The 21,218-nt window shown below is 42.5% G+C and overlaps 1 protein-coding gene across 1 annotated transcript; it reads right to left on the bottom strand.

Annotated features, from left to right (window-relative positions):
• Nucleotides 1–6,674: 6,674 nt before the first annotated feature.
• On the bottom strand, nucleotides 6,675–16,285 carry LOC120434930. Its single transcript, XM_039603609.1, has 7 exons — nucleotides 16,153–16,285; nucleotides 8,359–8,400; nucleotides 7,958–8,233; nucleotides 7,647–7,877; nucleotides 7,312–7,551; nucleotides 6,915–6,983; nucleotides 6,675–6,760 (listed from the first exon to the last, which is right to left on the bottom strand). The coding sequence occupies exons 1-7, from the start codon at nucleotides 16,205–16,207 to the stop codon at nucleotides 6,675–6,677; spliced, it is 999 nt and encodes a 332-aa protein (XP_039459543.1). The 5' UTR covers nucleotides 16,208–16,285.
• Between the last annotated feature and the right edge of the window lie 4,933 nt (nucleotides 16,286–21,218).

Genomic DNA, 21,218 nt, shown 5'->3' on the forward strand with positions numbered 1-21,218 from the left:
CTGGGTCCACAGCAGCTGGGTCCACAGCAGCTGGGTCCACAGGTTTAATCTGATAGTTTTCCTGACCCGGCCCACCCAGGAGCTGTGACTCCTCCCAGTCTCAGCGGTCAGGTGGATGCTGTGTAAACAGCACTGCACACTGACATGAACAGGGGAAATGTTTGTATCTGTATCTGCTGAATACACTCAGTGATGGAGCCTCAGAGGTCACACAGGTCAGATCTACAGTCAACCTTTAGGGATCTCCTTACCTGGATCACTGAGCGTGCATCAGGACATTTTTCATGGAAACATGTATGATTTTGGTTCAACACACAGCTGTGTTTATTTAGCAGCTGTAACCGTGGTTAACATAGCTGTCAATAAATAAAAGCCTGTTAGTAAAAACAGTCATAAGAAATATATTACAGGTGATAAATAGTCAATAAATAGATCATAATGGTTAAAAAATTCATTAAAAACACGGTAAAAAACTAGCTAATTCATGGTGTTTTATGTTAATTCAGGTAAAATGGCTAAAATATGTGTTCAGACTCTTATTGTGAAAAGGCACGCTGCAGTGTGACCCCTGTGACCAGCCACACCCAATCGGGTTGTTCCTTCTTTTTGATGCTGGAGAGGGAGAAATGCAGACAGTCCTTGCGGAGCTGCTGCCTAAACGAGTTGAAAAAATATTAAAAAAACAAGCCAGAAGTCTACATAAAGCCATTTTTGTACTCTGGAGAATATATTTTTGTTTTTCCGACCTGTCCTTGCCTTTGTGACGTTGTGAACATAACCGAACGGGACTTGGTGAGTTCAGAAATTGTATTTTATTTGATATAAGAAATGTTTAGTTGTATTATATTGCTCTTTTCATGCAAATGGAAAGCAGATTTATGTTGTTTTATGTTAAAAACGGGGGATTGGTGCTTAACCGACACTAAGGCTGCAGTTCAAAGGCCTTTGACGATGTTTTCAGCGCGCCATATTGGCGTCACCTCATTTAGGACTAAATAAGCTGGAAAAACGGACTTTTACTGTTATTTAAGGGCTACCTGTGTGTTCTTTTCAAATGTTTATGCACTTTGTCTGTGAAGGTTCTCAGTCACTGACTGAGACAGAACTGAAGAAGCTTCTTGGATGAGAGGTGAAACGTCTTCAAGCAACTTAAAGAAGTCCAGACGCTTTTCTTTCCAAGCTCCTTTGACGTTTATGCACTTTATTTTGTTGTTATGGTAGGCCATTAAGGTTTGGATCTGGAAATGCTGAGCTAGAATCGGAGTTTGATCCGCTGAGTGAGAAACAAGATGGCAAGCCACCCACGGACCCATTGAACTGTACCGAGGAGGAAAGTGTTACACAGTGACCATGCTATTGGGTAAAAGAATATCCTGAAGTAGTAGTGGGAGGTCTTACAGGGGTATATTCATCATCCCGACCTGAGTAACAAATTTAAAGATGATGAAATTAGTTTTTCACCTCGTACGCTAAGGTAAACTTACTGTCTGATAAAAACACATCAGAGATCCACAGTGTCGCGATCTGCAACGACAGATCATGTGGAGAGAGGAGGAGGAGCCAAATGTTAAAACTGAGGCGAGAGTGAGGTTTTACAGAAAGAGAGTCCTTTATTGAGGCTGGAATGGTAACATACATAAAATGTGAAACCAAGACTAGACTCACTGACTAAAGTGGGAAAACTAAATCAAAAACACCAGGAAAACTGGAATATGAGACTGGGATGAACTAGACCAGGGGTGTCAAACTCATTTTAGTTCAGGGGCCACATGGAGAAAAGTCTATTCTCAAGTGGGCCGGACTGGTAAAATCATTGTATATATAACTTAAAAAAAATAACTTCAGATTGTTTTCTTTGTTTTAATACGATCAACTTAAAAATAAAGCTAGAGCCTGTAGACAGTATGTTCAAAATAGTACAGGCACAACATAGCTATTAATCATAAAACACCTCAAGTTATTTGAAAATTCTGAGGACAAAGAACACACAAGCACACAGTGCCTCAGTGATTCACAGAAGTATATCACAGATCACAGAACTACATCAGGGTGTCTCATGCAGCACTTTCAGTGGGGTTGCATAGTTTATTTGACTCCTGGCATCTTTTAGCTTTCACCAGCTCATCAATATCAGGCTTCACATTCTGAGCAGCAGCCAACTTCAGGATGTGATTCAAGTGTCTGTGTGTGAGCCTTGAGCGCAGTTTTGTTTTATTTATGCTCATTACAGAGAAAACTTGCTCACAAAGATACGTGGTTCCGAACATGCACAACAGTTTTGCAGCGAGGGCTGTCAAGTTGGGGTAACCTGGCAAGAGATTCTGATAAAGTGTGTTCAAGCTGCGGCAAATTTGCCCTTCAAATCCGAGTCACACTGCAAGTCTATTATTTCAAGTTGGATCCTGACGGGCAGATCAAAGAGTTTCACGGTGAACGGCGAGCAAAAAACTTTGAAGTCTTTCTCCAGATCACCAAAAATCTGAATTCGTTGCTCAAACTCTAGTAACAGTCCCGTTATTTTATCTTTGAACCGCTTCATATCTGCCACACTTTGGATCGTGCACACATTTTTCAGACAGGGGAAGTGAGCTGCATCACCACCAGCGAGCTACGTCTCCCACAATAACAGCTTCAACTTGAAAGAACGTATGCTGTCATAATACTGCGTGACAACTTCTTTGTTGCGTCCTTGCAGCTGTTTGTTCAAGTTATTCAGGTTCTCTGTAACATCCACCATAAATGCAAGGTCCTGCATCCATTCTGCGGAATAAAATTCTAACACTGGTTTGCCCTTTTCTTCCATAAACTGTTCAATTTCTTCTCGTAAATCAAAGAAACGCCTCAGCACAGCACCTCGGCTCAACCATCTTACCTCAGTGTGGTATGGCAGGCCATAGATGTGGTCTTTCTCTCTGAGAAGACTGTCAAACTGACGGTGATTGAGGCTTCTGGATTGGGTGAAATTAACAGTTTGGATGACCACCTTCATGATGTTATCCATTTTCAGTGACTTGCAACACAAAGCCTCCTGGTGCAAAATACAATGAAAAGTCCAAAAATCACGTCCTCCATTTGCAGATTGCACTTTATGTCTGAACTTTTTTACAACGCCTGCTTTCTTCCCGATCATTGAGGGTGCACCATCTGTAGCCAGGCTGACAGCGCGGGACCGGTCCACTCCGACCCTGTCCAGCGCGCTGACGAGTGCGGTGAAAATATCAGCTGCGGTCGTTGTATCTGTCATCGGCACCAACTCCACGAACTCCTCGGTGACGGTCAATGTGTCATCAAATCCGCGGATGGAAATTGCCAGTTGTGCAACATCTGTAATGTCCGTGCCTTCATCAATTGCATCTGGAAACGCAATAAATGACTACTTTTTGCTTAAACTGGCTGTCCAAATCCGCTGAAAGATCAGAAATCCTGTCAGCAACTGTGTTTCTATTTGCAAAGGCCTGGCGCTTTTCAGGGCACACAATCTCCGATGCCTTCATCATACATGTTTTTACAAATTCACCCTCACTAAATGGTTTTGAAGCTAGTGCAATTTCGTTAGCAATGAGGTAGCTAGCTTTCACTGCAGCGTCACTGATGTCTTGGCTGTGAGTAAACACAGGCTGCTGTTTCTTCAGACCCGCCAACAGTTCATTCACCTTCTCTCTTCTCCGCTGTCCTTGAAAGTTGTCATATTTGTCGGCATGAAGACTCACATAGTGATGACGGAGGTTATATTCTTTCAGCACTGCAACATGCTGGGAACACACCAAACATACAGCTTTCCCATTCACTTCCGTGAATAAATAGGAGGATGACCATTTTTCTTGGAACACTCTGCACGCTGCATCCACTTTTCTCTTTTTTGACAGAGACATATTGGGGCAATGAGGGTGCCAAAGCACATCAGTTTTAAATTTCGCGGGCAAAACAAAGTAGCTCACAATTGCTATTGCGCCATCCAATGGACACAATTGGAACAGCAGTTTATTGAAAAATTGCAGCTCATTTTTATACTTAACAAAATCATCTCACGGGCCAGATTAAACCCGTTTGCAGGCCTGATCCGGCCCACGGGCCGTACGTTTGACACCCCTGAACTAGACCATTACGTGAGAGACACAGTGGAAATACAGACAACCAACAGAGGAAAACAGACACAATATAAGCAAACAAGGGTAATTAGGAAGAGTGGACCTGAAGACACACAGGAAGCAAAACTACACACACTCAGCACAGGACGTGACACTGTCAAAGTAAAACAGGAAGCACTAATTCACACAACATGACACAGGAGATGGGAAGAACTAGATGGACTTGGAAGACAATGGAAGAGATGGACTGGAGAGAATGTACAGGAGACACAATACAGACAGAAGAGACATGGAATGAAAACACAAAACAGAAAGGGAGACGAGACAGAGAAGACATACATAGAGGACAGACTTACACAGGAAACAGGGATGAAGCGATAAACTCAAACCTAACTAATCCACACTGACACTAAACACTAGAACTTTTCTCCAACACAGCAAAAGAGGAACCAAGATACAAAAATACTGTAGATGCTGGTACCCTGACACACAGTCTGCAGCTCAGAAAGCATGCTCAGCGGTGACATCAGCAGTGACATCATCACCATCTTCAGCCAGTCCCTGACCTCCTCCATCACGCTGGCTCATCTCCATGGAGACAGCCGGTTTGTTCGGTGTCCTCCTGCTGCAGCAGATGGACAGCAGCAGACCAGTGGAGATGCAGTACGGACAGAAGACCACTAGATGGCAGAAGAGCCTCAGCACAGACTCACAGGGAGGAGGAGGAGCTGAAAGAGGAGGACACAGAGGAGGAGTCAGAAGGTCTTTATTACTCAAATTACATCATGAAGTACTTTGAATCCTGCATACTGTAGACATAGAACTAGCCTGTTATAACCACACAGAGCCTTGGGCATCTTGCTGTAAGTAAATTTGCACTGAAGGCCAGCCTAGTATCTACAGCTCTGACCTTTGACCCTCAGGTGTACATGTTTGTGGGTCAGATCTGACCCAAACCTGTGGGTGTTGCAGGCCAAGGTTACATTGTTAGAACTGTGGATTTATGGTCTTTTGTAGTTCCTCATGTGGAAGCCAGGTTTTTTCTTAGTGTTCGAGGCCCTTTGAGTGAGTGTGGACACACCAAGAGACTGAATTCCCCTCAGAGTTTCATAAACTTTGAAAAATTTGTTACAATAAAAACTAATTAAAAATTTCTACAGTCAGAAATAAATGTTAAAAAGCTGTTCAAAGAATGATAAAACAGCAGCTCTTAAGGCAAACAGGAAAAACTAAACAGAAGCTGAAGCTTTATTTATCAGCTGTAAACAGTCAGTCAGATAAAGGAGAGAAGAAGAAGAAGAGGCTGACCGAGGATTATTGACCCTGTGCACGAGAAAATGCTAACTTCCTGGTTTGAGACCGGATGTAGGGTTGTACATTTCCGGTAGCTTTACTTTGCGGTAAATCGCTACTGTGAAGATATACTCCAAAATCATGTCCAAAACTCGAAAACAGAAAGATCGCGTTAAGTTACAAAGAGCAGAAGGTGGGAACACTCACCATTGTTGTGTCATAAAAAATCTAATGATCAATTTTGACGTTTAAAGAGTTTAGATCGATCGATGTTTACATCACTCAACACAAGCAGAACTGCATCACTGCAGCAGAAGACACATCGTCCACATTCAGAAGCACATCTCTGTATAGTGACTGGTCTTATGATTTAAACAGGCAAATGTTTAGCATTCAAACTACAGGTGAGGAATAGTCAAACCAGATGTTTCCCAATTATGTCAATATCAGCTAGTCAAGTACACACCTACACAGCATGTTAACAAACCGTGAAAAAAAGGCACACAAAAAATGAATGATTGCTGGTAAGGGTTTCTATACATTAGTATGTATGAAGGGTATGTTGTGACTTACCTTCAAAATTACAGTGGTCCCTCGCTATAACGCAGTTCACCTTTCACCTCGCTGTTTCGCAGATTTTTTAGTGCAAGTTTGCATGCTTATTTTTTCTTTACATCACATTGTGTCCTGCGACCTGATCGTGCAGACAATCTCCTCCGTGCCGTCTCTCCTGTACAGTACAGAATCGCTGCATCGATCGCTAGCAGTGTGACTCTGAAGTGCAGTATTGTATGTCCACGATGTCCACGCATCAAAAAATAAAATTGGCTACTTGATTTCACCTATTGCTGGTTATTTTTAGAACATAACACCCGCAATAAACGAGGGACAGCTGAGAAATATAACATTTGAATCCCTTTTCTCTTTTGCTCTGAGGCGCGGGGGAAAATATCGACAAGTCGATGAACATAATTTACAGATATATTGGGTAAATGCCCAAGACATCTATAGAAATGTAAATCGCCGCTTGATTCATTCATTTGCTTAACTTGTTTTGGACCGTAAACAAGGCGCGAATAGGACACCGGAAACAAAGCTCCCCACAGGAGTTTCCGCACCGGAAGTAGCATATGCTAACGTGCACATAGTCAATTAGACATGATGATGGAGCAGCGACCACAGAGCACCTACATCACCTCAGAGTTCCTGTTACCTTCAACTCACCTGCAGGAACGGTCAGAGCAGACAGCAGCAGCACACACACACCTGCAACAGGACAGAGGTCGCTAAAGGTCAGCAAAGGTCAGAGGTCATGATGAGGACAGACAGGTGTAGGAACATCAGCTCACCTGCAGCAGTCAGCAGAAACAGGCCTGAAACTGAAGAACACACTGATCAGAGATCAAATGGTCACATGACCAAAGAGAAGCATTCAGACTGCAGTGATTGGTTACTGTTCCCACACATCAATAACCCACAGCGCCCTCCAGTGGCGGAAACACAGATAATACATGAAACATGAAGGAGACTCACAGCAGAGGCAGACGCTCCGTCTCAGACAGCCGTCACCTCCAGAGCTCCACAGGTCTGCTCCCCGACCTCCTACATCACACAGAGAAACATCAGCACAGGAGGAGTAATGGTGCACATCAAACTCATGTGATGGTTCGTGCTGACAGCGTGATGGTGTTTGTTAGACAGTAGGAAGTGCTGTGAACTTGTTGTTCCTGCAGACACATGAGTGGAAGGAAACCTGGGACCAGCTGAGTGTGTGATGTGTAAACACAACTCCTCTGTTTTCAAACGCACAAACATTATTGTTCCAACTCATCCTGCAGCAGGTTTTAAAAGAGTTGATGGGAGCGCGGCTGCTCTCGTCAGCTTTAAGGGTTAAAGGAACAAGACTTTTACTTCTGTGCAGGTTTATCACCTTTGAGTTTACTGCAGAGGAACAGAACTCCACCCAGAACCAGAACCAGGAGAACCCCAGAGACCAGACCTGCTACAACTGGGACCAGGAGAGAGGGAGGAGGAGGAGGACAGGTGGATGCTGGGAGAGGAGGAGGAGGGGGACACGTAAGGGTAGTTTTTACAGGAGGAGCAAAGTTTGTGGAGGTGCTTGGAGGAGGAGGATAGTGAGGAGGAGGAGGATGGATGATTGTATGAGGATCTGCAGGAGAGATGATGAAGATGGATCAGTCAGTTTATTTTCAGGTCACAATGTTACATCAGCTTTTAAACAGGAAGTGATGTCAGTGTTCTGACCTCTGACCCTCAGAGAGCTCTGAGGAGAGTTTCCACCCTCATCAGTAGAACACCAGTAGAGACCTTCATCAGCCTGCGTGATGTTAGTGATGATGTGCTCTGGTTTATGACCAACAGAACTTCCTTTGATGAAGAAATAAGCTTCGACTGTGGCACCATTCCTCTGTCTGCAGCGCAGAATGACATCACTTCCTGTCCTCACAGGAAGTGCAGGGATCTCCAGGATGACACCTTCATCAGACCATCAGAGACAAACAGAGTTAATGAGAGCAGAGTCACACAGAGACAGAGACACAGCTGGAACATCTCACCTGTAGTGTTTGATTGGACACTGAAGGAGACTCTGTCACTCTGCTGTCCAGAGGAGTCCTCACACCAGAAGGTTTCACTGGGAGCAGAAAGATCCACAACACAGTAGGAACCAAGAAGCCCCCCAAAGCCTGGAACTGCTCCACAGTCCTCAGTGAGTCCTCCTCTGGTCCTCTTCACTGTCCATCCATCAGCTGTCTGTCCATCATCAACACAACTCAGATACACTAAAGATCCTCTGAAGAACTGCTGAAGGTTTGGACCGACAGACAGAGACACTGGAGGACACACACACACACACACACACACACACACACACACACACACACACACACACACACAGTGTAAGTGTATTTGTGTTCTTGTTGGAGTCTCACTGATTGCTTTCACTTCATCAACTCACCTGCAGAAACAGTCGGTGCAGACAGCAGCAGCACACACACACCTGCAACAGGAGGACAGAGGTCACTAAAGGTCAGAGGTCACAAAGAGGCAGACCACAGTCTGGACCCAGACCCTGTCAGATCCAAACCAACAACCAAATCAGATTTTCCAACCTGCAGTCAGCTGATGTGACTAACGTGGACCTGAAGCTTGTAAGAGGTGACCTTCCACCACTGAGACGAGTTTCTCAGCTTTGACTCTGAGCATCGTCACATGTTTGGCTCCACACACTAAAGCAGTTTCTCCACAGTCGACATAATCACAGCTAAATATGGTTCCCAGCTCATCAGTGAGCTCCTCCACATGTGTGTGAGGCTCTGAGTCAGCCAGGGTTAAAGTCCTGGCAGCACAAGCTGGAGCTCAGTTTACTCACAGAGCAGAAACGTGCAAAAGCACAGCAGAGTGGAAACTGTGGTTGAGATGTGTTACCAGTATAACTGAGACACAGTCAGTGTGTGAAACAGAAAAGAGGAAATTCAAGTTCTTTCTCTTTTTATTTATGTCCCTTTGAACATGCATCACATTGTATTATGTTAAAATGGAGCATTATGCATATGAACAGTCTTACATATGTGTTTACTTCTATGTTGCATCTACATATCTGTATCTGTGTGTTTATGTTTGATCCTCTGGACTTTAGCTTCAAGACACGACCTCTTTAAACTTTAGATTAATGCCCCTTTTTTACATGATCATTACACACACACACACACACACACACACACACCTACACGCACACACACACACACACACACCTACACGCACACACACACACACACACACGTCCTTGTCTTTGGTACATTGTAGGGACACCTGACCAGAACATGTATCGTGGGAACCATCCTGTCTGGTGGTTTAAAAATAAATAAACCAGGCTTTATGTCAGAAAGGACATAAACCAAGTTGTTACATCAAATGATCAGACAGAGTTCCCACACTAGGAACAGCATTTTGGGTTTGGTTCAAATTGTGCTCATAAATATTTTGCATTTGTAAATCAGACTGCCTAGTAGTGAACTGAGTTTTGTAACCCTGTAAACCAAAATATCTGAAAACTCTGTTTGTGCATCCATAGATGAGAATGTGTGTATGTGAAAAATATGTACACAAGTTACATTGTTTTAGTTGAGGTCTGTTTACAGATACAAAGCAAAAATCCACATGTAAAACTCTGCACTCATGTTCCCTCGCTTGTTTTTCTTCCTTTCAGCTCATTGGTCAATGTCATGTCAATCACAAATTTAACAATCAGAGAACAGATGGGTTTCTATCTATATTTGTGTGTATGGCACACACACAAACACACACACACACACACAGACAGACGGTTACCAAGACTACGTGAAGTACCCACAGAAGATCTACTAGATGATGTGAATGCAGGACCACATCTACTGCAACCAGCTCATCTACAGCACAGCAGGAGAGATCAGTGAGATGCTACAAGCAGCAGTGGCCTCCATGGAGAAGGAGACTAGAGGCCAAGGTCAAAGGATCACGGAGGGAGGTTGAAGTGGTCTTGAGCAGCAGTTCTCCAGGGTTTATGATCAGCATTCAAGTTTTTTCTTTGGACATATTTGGTTGTTTTCTCACTGGTTTCCAGTCGAGTGGAAGTCAGCAGGAAGTCACATGTAGTTAGTAGGATTAGCATCATATTCAGAACAGGGTGCTCTCTATGTAGTCCGGCTACCACACTGAATTTAGTCAAAGGGATGTTTTTTAATGAAACTAGTTTATGGTTTAATCACCAGGCGTTGTGTTTTACACCTTTTCATGTACACAGTGTCCCAGACCACTGAAATCAGTATTTTAAAATGCTTTTCCTGCTTGTTTAACCATAATTATTAGCGTGTAGTCACTCTGGTGTACTGGAGAATTATTAATGTGTATAAAAGTGTTTTTATTTAAATTCATGACCTGATGGCATTGTTTTTGTAAACTGTTCTTAAACGACGGTAAACATTAAGTAGACTGAACTCAATTTTCATCAGTTTGTTATTAGATCTCAGGTTAGGTAAGTTACCAGTAGTGATGTGCGGATCGATCCTGAAATATCGATTCCTCCGATGCCAATCATTTATGTTCTAGAATAGATTCTCACATTGAAATATTGATATTTTAGTAATTTAGGGTAAATTTGTAGTTTATCATTAACAGGAACACAGTGGAAAGAAACTATAACATTCGGATTGTCTACATTCAAAGGAACTACTTTCTCTTCCGCCTTTCATAGTCATGTGCGAAATACGGCTGTATAAATGTCATGTGCGAACGTATTTTACCTCCACAAACAGCTGAGACGTGGTTTGCGATACATGTGGCAAAAAAGTGAGGTGTTGTAGCCATACTTGCCAACCTTGAGACCTCAGAATTAGGGAGACATTCAAAAGGGCTGTTGGGGGGGGGGTGATAAATGCATTTTACAGTGTTTATTTATCGGATAAAATAAATGTCACCGTTATTATTGGCCGGCCCGGAAACAGCAGGTGTGTCCAAATTCAGAGGCTGCTTCCGCTTGAGGACCCGGCCTTCGCGGTCTAAAGAAAGCTGGGTAGTACGTCACGAGCTCCCTCGGTGGAGTGAAACTCTGCTTTCTGCCCCTTGCTATCTAAAAACGTCGTAAACTGACGTAAACTCTCGACCGTCTCACACTTTGTTTAATCATTTTCTGTTTGACGTTTATTCAGCTGTGTGAAAACTCGGAGGAACCCTCCCAAGGGATTAATAAAGTTAAATTTAGTTTAATCTAATCTAATAACTTTAATCTCAGCCAAACTGATTTACTCACAGATGAATAAAACACTGAAAAAGCCAAACAATAACATTTTTAAGTTATCAAAGTGACTTATATATCATGTTTAACCCGAGTAGCGAAAGACCGCGGGGGTTTGAAAACGATGTCGATCGGCTCAGATATTTGAAGTTTACAGCTACATTCTCACCTGAAAATATGTTAAAAGTTTTTTTGCGACCCAGAAAGAGAAATAAGAGTAATGTTAAACCTAAGTAGCTGCTGCCATTGTTGGAAACTGGAATTGGCTGCGCCGCGCTATGAATTCTGCGATATGGTTTTTCAATTTTGTTGTCCGGGTGGAAAATCTGGGAAATTGGGGAGAATGGTGGCTCCGGGAGATTTTCAGGAGGGGCACTGAAATTCTGGATTCTCCCGGAAAAATCAGGAGGGTTGGCATGTATGGTTGTGGCAACACCACTAACCTTGTCAAACACCTCAGAGTAAATCATATCACAGAATATGATGAGCTTATGTTGAGGTGAACTGAAGAGGAGGAGAGGGACAGGTGCTGCTAGGGCGAGACAGACGTCTCTCACGGAGTCCTTTAGTGCAACGCAGGCAAGGTGTTCAAATAGCGCACAACTTCAGTTTTTTTTATTTCTATGTGATGAACTCTGCAGTATTAAGTGATATGAACAAGTAATCTGATGTCCTGTAATCATTATGAAGCTATAATTTGAGATACAATAAATGAAATAAGTTTTTGTACAAAGTATCGGTATCGGATCAGTATCGTCGATACCACCCTGAGTATTACTTGGTATCGGATCGGAAAGGAAATCAGTGGTATCGCACATCACTAGTTACCAGTACTTTTTATTCAAAGAACTGATCAACTTAATTTATTTGAGTTGTCTTAAATTAGAAAAACTAAGTAAGCTGGAAATTTAGACTGTATGGTGTCATGGTCCTGGGTCATGCGACCCAGTGTTTTGAGTTTTAGTTTATTTTGATGTTTATTGTTTGTTTAGGTTCATTAAGCATTCTAGCTCATTTGTTATTATATCACCCTTGTGTTAAGTCTCTCTTGCCCTTCATGTGTGTTATGTCTGTGAGTCTTATGTTGTCAAGTTCTTGTAGTTATTTCTGCCATCTTCCCCTGTACTCAGTCTCCCTGGTTCTGAGTCTACGTGTCATGTTTCATGTCTATGCAGTTATGTTAAGTTCATGCCATGTTTTATTTCCATGTCTATGTCTGCGTGTTTCCTGTTTTATTTTGGAAGAGTCTGGTGTACTTTGTTCATTGTAGTTAGTGTTACTCTCCCCTGTATTGTCATTATGTTCCATTCTAGTCAGCTGTGTTCTCATGTGTCTCCACTTCCCCTGATAACCTAATATGGGTATTTAGTCCTCAGTCTTGCTGTGCTCAGTGTCGCGTCGTCTGTGTTCCCACCTCCATGTTTGTATTCGTAGTTTCCTGTGGTATCTTAGTACCAGTTTTCCAGTTTAGTTATAGTTTAGTTTCATCACTGTGCTTCTGCCTTGTTTAACCCCCTGTCATCAGCCATAATAATGGCTCGCTTTCAGTGAAGTTTACTCCAGTCTGCTCTCTTGTGTTCGCACCTGGGTCCACCACACACACCACCGCACGGTCTGCCTCCTCAGATCGTGACATATGGTTTGAAAGTGCCACGTCACTACCGTCCTCCTCCTCTCACAGATCAGTCCGCGTGTTCATGGTGCCGCCATCTTTTTCTGGGATATGTTGAGCAAACCTGGAGAAGCTCCAGCTCAAGAGATTATTGTTGTCACTGCTGTGGATCTTTACCTGATATACTGACTCAGTGAGTAAATGTTTACTCTTATTCAAACTTCTTGATGCATTCTCAATCATCCAGGAAGGTAAATCTCCAAAAGTTGAATCTGTTCATCTGGACGTAGCGTTTTGTGGGAGAAACGTTTCGTCACTCATCCAAGTGACTTCTTCAGTCTCAGCTGACTGCAGGTTTCCCCAAACCTTATAAACAGTACATTTGCATAATGACTGAAACCAGCCCACTGAAGGAACACTGGGCTGTGAGGTCATCTTTCGCCATCTTACAATGCTGTGATTGCAGCCATTCCCCAACTCTCTGTGAATGGGACTCATGGCCATTGATCAGTGTTCTTTTGATCAGTGGGTTTTGGTCAGTGATTGTTGATCAATGGTCATGGGAATTTGCATAATTATGATTAAGGAACTGACCTCACAGCCCATTGTTCCTTCAGTGGGCTGGTTTCAGTCATTATGCAAATGTACTGTTTCACTCTGACTTTTACTGTTTTGCTTCCACCACGATGCACAGCTCTCTCTCTCTCTCTCTCTCTCTGTACTTCAAGAACAGTTTCCCGTCTAAAAATCTGTTTTCTTCATTATTCACTTGCTTGTTACGCACAAGTCTACCGTTGTTTACAGCGCTGTCGGCCGCTGTTTTTTTTTTTTCGTTTCACATTTCGAAAAGAAAACCTCATTTCTGCTGTTCAATACTGAACCAATTTAAACTTTTTAAAATTATGCAAAATGCAAAATGCTTTACCTTGTCTCAAATAAAACCGCTGTAACGTCAGAGGTAATGTTCATATGTTGATTAATGGTTTTCTTTCGTTTTTGATGTACTGCAGAATATTTTTTATAAAATCCCAGGCCAGGAAAACCACCTTCATGTTTTTCTGTGTTTTATCTTCAGCTACTTTGACACAAAGGCATCTGCTGTGACGCTCACACCTTTGATAAAGTCTTGCGTGTGTCAGCTTCCTTTTTATAGATACAAAAATATGTAAATGTACTGATCTGAATTATAATATTTCTGACTGTCAAAATTTCCCAGATTTAAATTGAATCGAATTAAATCGAATCGATTCGGGACCTTGTGAATCGGAATTGAATCGATTCTAGAAATCAGTGACGATACCCAGCCCTAATTACAACATACCAGCTTCTGTGTTTGAATGTAAAGCAAATGTGTTTTTTGATGTAGAAACTGAAGAAACTGTGACTAAACAGTAAATACATTTTATTTTGATTATAGAAGTAATGTAACTACAAAACAAACTTGTGGAAAGTCTAAACTTAGTTTCAGAATAATTATATCAGAGAATTTGTTTCATTGTAAGATTCTAACAATGATGGCAGTATAACTGTTGTTGTTCAGCAGAACAGTGTCCATTATGATGGCTGTTATATTGTTTTACATTTCAAAATAAAAGTTGGGCTGATTTAAACACCATTACAAGACGTGTGTCAGGATTTGTGTCGTGTGGAGGCGAGGAAGTGACCCAAACGCAGGACTCGTGGATAGTGAAGAACTGAAGATGGTTTATTATGAAGCGTGGATGAACAGGGCAGGACTGACTGGCTAAAAGACTAAATGGCTGGCTGAACTGAACGCAGGCGGAAACGACAACATAACATCAATGACACGACAGTGAGCGAGTGGAAACAGAGGACTTAAATACACACACTGATGAGGATGATAATGAGAGACCGGTGAGTACACAGCTGAACATAATCTGGCTAATGACACAAGAGACGAGCTGACACAGGAAAAGCAGGAAGTGAGAACATTGATGTGGCAACATAAACTAAACGTGACAAAACTGAAAGCACTGGGTCAACGACCCAGGAACCCTGACAACTTGTTGTTAATTATTCTTTTTAAATCATATTTGCAATACAGTGTTATATTAATATAATTTACTACAAGTTGTTTTTTAATGTAGCAGAACTTGACATGTTTGTCAGTGGGTGAACAATCAGTGTTACACACTCGCAGTGTTGGGGAGTAACGGAATACATGTACCGCCGTTACGTATTCAGAATATAAAATATGAGTAACTGTATTCCGTTACAGTTACCGTTTAAAAAGGTGGTATTCAGAATACAGTTACTTTGTTGAAATAAATGGATTACACGGCGGTACTTCCCTGTTTCATATTGTCGCGGGTCAGGACTGTTTGGGTTTGTTTGACAGCTACGTTCTGTTGTTCCAGGCGGCAGCGTTACGGTTGCCATGGTTACAGGGTGACGCGCTCTCTCTCTGCGTGTTTCCTGGGTGTGAGAGCGCTTTTTTGTTGTTGTTGTTGTGCTAAGCTAATAGACAGAATGCTACAGGCATAGCTCTAAAGCATGTAGCCTGATGGGCAGTGTAGTCCGTGCTGCAGGGAGAATGGACTGCCGTACACGTTATGTGTCTGTGAGCGAGGGAGGGAGAGACAGGAAAAGTCCGAGCTGTCACGGAGCAAAAACGGGAGCTGGAAGCATGTAAATATAATAATAACCACTGCAGCCAAGAAGAGTGCCTGACGAGCCCATTTGTAAGTAAGCTATTAAGACTCGACTGTACACTGTGTTCGTGTTTTCCTCCGGAAACAATAAGTTTCGTTGGAGCAGCCTTTCAACGCCTCTCTCTGTCTCCCACAAGCAAAGTTGAACCAGACAACAAAGTAAAGCTAGTTTTCGGCTACCAGCCCGACACTAACCCGACGTATTAGCCAGAGGTCCCTTTTCCTTCAGTAACAGTAATAAATCACAGCAATAGTACATTCACGTAGTTGTAAACAGCATGATAATATATTAAGTATTCCAAAGTATTCAGAATACGTTACCCTCATTGAGTAACGTAACGGAATACGTTACAGAATACATTTTGGGGCATGTATTCAGTATTCTGTAATGGAATACATTTTAAAAGTAACCTTCCCAACACTGCACACTCGGAATCATCAAGTTATTCTTAGAACTGTACACTTAATGAATAAGTTGTCCTAATATAGTCATCTTAAGATTCCCTGTTTGAGTAAAGGGAACAAGTTTTATTTTTGATCTTTTTTTAGTTCTGGGAGCTAATTAGATTTCACAGTGTGGATTTAGTGTCTGTGTCTGTCCTGCATCAGTTTCCCACATTCCCGGCTGTGTGTAGCAGAGGTTCCTTCAGTTTAATGCTGATGAATAAATGAGCAGCAGCTCTGAGTTTGACTCACCGAGGAGCAGAGAGACACACGGAGTCTTCATCGTGTCTGGATGACGACTGAACATCAGTCTGAGCAGCAGCGAGACGCCTTCAGCTTCATCACTTCCCCTTTAACAAGTTTAACACATGAAGTGTTTCACTGGCTGAACTCCATGTCGCCACACTGTGTGGTTGGTGAGGGCGGGGCTTACTTTACTACACTGCAGCCTGTAGTTATCATGTACCAAGCTAAAGTTCATCATGCTACCCTCTCATCTGTCCCATCTGCTGCTACAGGTGCTAATGGCATTTCTATCTATACATCCATGGCTACAAGAGGAAATTCCTGACTCCTCGATGCAGCTAGCAGACTGCACCGCAGCAACAGAAAGAGTAAAGCAGGGAAAAGCAGAGGAGGTGGTTTGGGCATGTAAACCCACAACAACTGGTGCACAAACACTAAGATCACCACCACCATCTGCTCCCTGGACAGAGAGGCAATGTCTGTCATGTGCAGACCTTTCTACTTGCCTAGAGAATTGCCTGCAGCGCTAATAACAGCAGTCTACATACCACCAGATGCTAATGTTAGCTCAGCCCTTGCCTACCTGCTCGACACGATTTTCGAACAGCAACGGGCATATCCATCATCGCAGGGAATTTCAACAGAGCATGCAGAGCAACATGTGAAATGCCCTACGAGAGGAAATAACACCCTGGATCATGTTTACTCAAATATTAAGCAAGCCTACAGATCTGTTCTCCTCCCCTCTCTATTATGTCATTAAGAACCGCAGCTCTATTGCTAGCTTTAACGACAGACTTGTAAACATTAATGTCTGTTAAATCTTGATTGGTGCTTATGTGACCTCTGTGTAGTGTCTTCTCTGGTCTGCATTCACAACAAAAAGGTGAAAAGTTAGAATGCTTTTGTTTATTGTCGTGGGCAGTCAGCATAAGACCTCGCAGGAATCCTCCATTATTCTGAGCATTACATTTCCACTTGCAGTGTGATCATATAGTGGTAAAATTATACACAACAAAATAGAAGAACGTGAACACAATTGATCTGCTTCTTAAATTTCCCAAATGAAATGAATACAGAAATATATTTCAGAGCTGTACATAAAACAATGTGTACTCTCTAAACCAGGGCTCTAGAGTGCGACCAATTTGGTCGCAAATGCGACCAAATTTTTCCGTGGTGCGACTAAAAAAAAACATTTGGTCGCACCTGTTTGGGTAACAAAAAAAAATCTCTGCAACTCTCCATGTGGTCAACAACAGACACACATTATGCCCCTATCGTGGACTAAACCAATCAGAGATAGTCAGGGGCGGGACCTCTCTGATTGGCCGTGGTCCAGTGGAAAGTGCAAGTAGAAGAGGGAGGTGAGTAGCTTTAATAAGGCGATATCAATTCATTAACGGATTCCACACAAAGACGTAAACACAGAGCGACCCGACGCATCAGAATCAGCTTTGTCTTTCTCGGCTTTCTCACCGGACGGCCCGCAGACGGACACGCTGTCGGAGCTTAGCGATTCTGATGCGTCGGGTCCGCGCTGTGTTTACGTCTTTTTGCGCTGATTCTGAGCTGCAGGTTTTGTCTCTCCAACCAAAATTCGCCGAGCCAAAAAGAAGCAGCAAACTGCGCTTCACATTTGATCAATGTCGTCATGAATTCCCTCTGACTTTTGCTGTTTTGCTTCACCACGATAAAAATTACACTTCCTACACAGCTCCCTGTGTGTACTTCAAGAACAGTTTCCCGTCTCAAATCTCTGTTTTCTGGATTTTTCATTCACTTATTACCCACCAGTCTACCGTTGTTTACAGCGCTGTCTTTTTCTTTTTTCATGTAAATGACGTCCGACAAGAAAGCCTAATTTCTGCTGTTCAATACTGAAGAAATTTAAACTTCTTAAAATTATGCAGAAAATTCTGATGAAGTCTCACAAGTGTCAGTACTGATACATGATCAGAATTATAATATTTCTGACTGTCTGAGGCTAAACTGAATCGAATCAGGACTTTGAGAACCGGTATCGAATGGATTATAGAAATCAGTGATGATACCCAGCCCTAGTGAGCAGCCTAGGACCGACAGAAGTGGATGTAGCTGTGGGTAATAAGAAAAGATGAAAAGAACTATTGATAACTTTTTTGTTAAGTGTTAAGTTTGTTAAGTTGAGGCCTGATCCGTCTGAAATTCATAGCCAGCTCTGGCATGGTGCCATCAATCTTTGAATGCTGAAAAAGCAGCAGTGTATCCAGAAAACATACTTCATGCTGCAATAAATGCACTGCCCAAGTGTCCCCTCTCCCCACTGCCTTTCAGCAGCAGGCAGCAGCAAACAGGTCATCAGAGGAGGCCGAGATGATGATTAAGTTTAACATTTTCTACAATATTGACAAAGCACTTTAAGCACAACATTGAATTTAGAAATGAATATTGTCTGTATGGACTTCCCCCCCCCCCAAAGAAGGTGCACATGTAAAACTGCGGTGTTAAGCGAAGCGGTTGAAAAATTTGAGTGTGCCTAACTTTTGTGCCGGAACGCCTAAGTTTTTTAAGTTAGGCGTACCGGTGCGCCCATGTCAAAAAGTTAGTCTAGAGCCCTGCTCTAAACAGTGTGGCACAGTCACATAACTGCATTCACAACGTAAAGGTAACAAGTTACAATGCTTTCTTTTATTGTTGTGGGCAATCAGCGTAAGATCTAAATGGAAAAGCAACAACAGAGTTCGCTAACTATGCTCCCATTTTTTTCCTCTCTTCCCAATAAAGAAATCTCACATTAACGTGCACTAAATTCAACATAAAGACTGGAGAAATGACCCTCAACAAATGATGTTTAAACAACAAAAATAATCTGGTTAGATTGTATTACTTTTACAACCTGCCATATGATTTTTCTTACCCACGACATTTGCGCATTGCTTACCTCGCAGTAATCCTCCATTATTCTGAGGATTACCCAGAATCCCTTGCCCTTTGTGAATGTTGCAGGGTGACTTTTACAACAGTATGTCTGTGAAGGTTCTCAGTCATCCAGGTCATCGTAGTCAAAGGAGATTGCAAAGAAAAGCGTCTGGACTTCTTTAAGTTGCTTGAAGACATTTCGCCTCTCATCTGAGAAGCTGAAGCTGAAGGACTGAAGAAGCTTCTCGGATGAGAGGCTAAATGTCTTCAAGCAACTTAAAGAAGTCCAGACGCTTTTCTTTGCAATCTCCTTTGGCACCACCTACTGTTGTAAAAGTCAATGTCCCATCTAGCTTGATTTAACTTCAACTCTATTTAACTATGTTACACTTACAGATGTGTGGATGTCTTGTGTGTTTTGTGATTTACTTTTAATCCAATATTTTATTGATGCAATATTTTGTATGCAACCTGCCAGTTAGCTTCAGCTAACTCTTAGCTTAGCTAACTCTTGGCTTAAGCTAACTCTGGTATAATGCATCAAATTCCATTTTTAATATTGCCTTGATCATCACCGATCACCAAAACCTGGCTTCACCCGGGAATATCCGATGGTAGCGTACAGCTAGCAGGCCCTACTCTGCTCCGCTGGGACAGGACAAAGGACTCCAGTAAGAGTGCATGAAAGCTGGTACAACATCAGTAGTGATCATGACAGCTGTGTACATTCCACCTGATGCCAATGTAAACACGGCGCTCGCTATCCTGCTGAACACCATTAACGAACAGCAGCGAGCCCGCCCAGACGGCAATCACATAATTGCAGGTGACTTTAATAAGGCCAACATAAAGACTGTACTCCCAAAGTTCTCCCAGCATGTTAAATGTCCCACCAGAGGAGAAAACACTGTAGACCATGTTTATCCCACATCAAGCATGCATATAAGAGAGGGATAATAGACCCCTTCTGTCAAAATATTCATGAGCTTTTTGAGTGTTAGTTTCTATGAATTATTCATGAGCTCAGTAAGTAATTAAATTATGATAATTAAATTCTGATAATTAAATTATGATATTAATAAAAATTATGATATTCATAAAAATATGATATTCATAAAAATTATGATTTTCATAAAAATATGATATTCATCCAAAATATGCTAGTTCATTGCTTTTCTTCCCCCAAAAATAAGAACTAATTGCTTATTTTAGAAAAGTTTTTATATCAAATAGCATTCTTTTTTTTTTTTTTAATCCATTAAAAACTTTTCCTTTTTCCCTAAAGAAACGCCATCTGGTGGTGGGTCAGCGCATGACAGCGCATGAGTGCACAGGGCGGCGCACGCAGCGCGCCTGTGTGTCTAAGCGGCGCCGCGCGCGCGCCTGACTTCGGGACCGTGCTTCTGTGGGGGCTCCGTGTTTATGGGTGAAAATGTGTTAAACCAGTATAAATGTGTTTAGTTAAACTTGTGCTTTTGTAACGTTCAGAATGGCCAGACATACAGGGTGCATGCCTTGTGGGAAAAGTTTATTTCAATTTATATGCATTTGTTTAATCCGAACAAAGAAATTTAAAATCAAAGTCCGAGTCGCAAAAACTCTCGCGACCATAAACGCCTGCTGCTCCCAGCGGCTTACAGCAAAAAAAACAAACAACAACAAAAAAAACCTCCTGAAAAACAAAAAGCCTTAGTCTTTTTTTTCTCAAAAAACAGCCCTATCACTAGCTCCGTCTCTAAGTTCTTACTAGCGATCCTTAGGAAAATAAGCAGGGAGAAACTCCTCAAAAACCTCCGCGGTTTCTCTCCAAAACCCCTAGAAATAACCTGTAGGCAACCTCCTACCCCCAAGCCTTATATTCGATAACAGGGCAAATCCTGAAACCAAATCCTTAGTCTTTTATTCTCAAATCCCGCTCAGAGTCTAAGTTCTCCCTTCGCTCCGAGCCGCACCGGCCCGCAACCAGAGCATTCTCTTTTTCCTTCTTGTTCGTTCCCCGGCTCATCCCCGAATGCTGCCTACCTCGGTTGAAATTTGCGCCGGAGATCCACTCCGCCTCCCAGGTGCCGCCACTCAGACCGAATACCCATTAATACCCCCTTCGCCAGACCGCTTAAAACAATTAGCGGTACTCAGACCGAATACCCATTAATACCCCCTTCGCCAGACCG

This window comes from Oreochromis aureus, linkage group 3 (assembly GCF_013358895.1).
Source record: "Oreochromis aureus strain Israel breed Guangdong linkage group 3, ZZ_aureus, whole genome shotgun sequence".
NCBI classification, from domain to species: domain Eukaryota; kingdom Metazoa; phylum Chordata; class Actinopteri; order Cichliformes; family Cichlidae; genus Oreochromis; species Oreochromis aureus.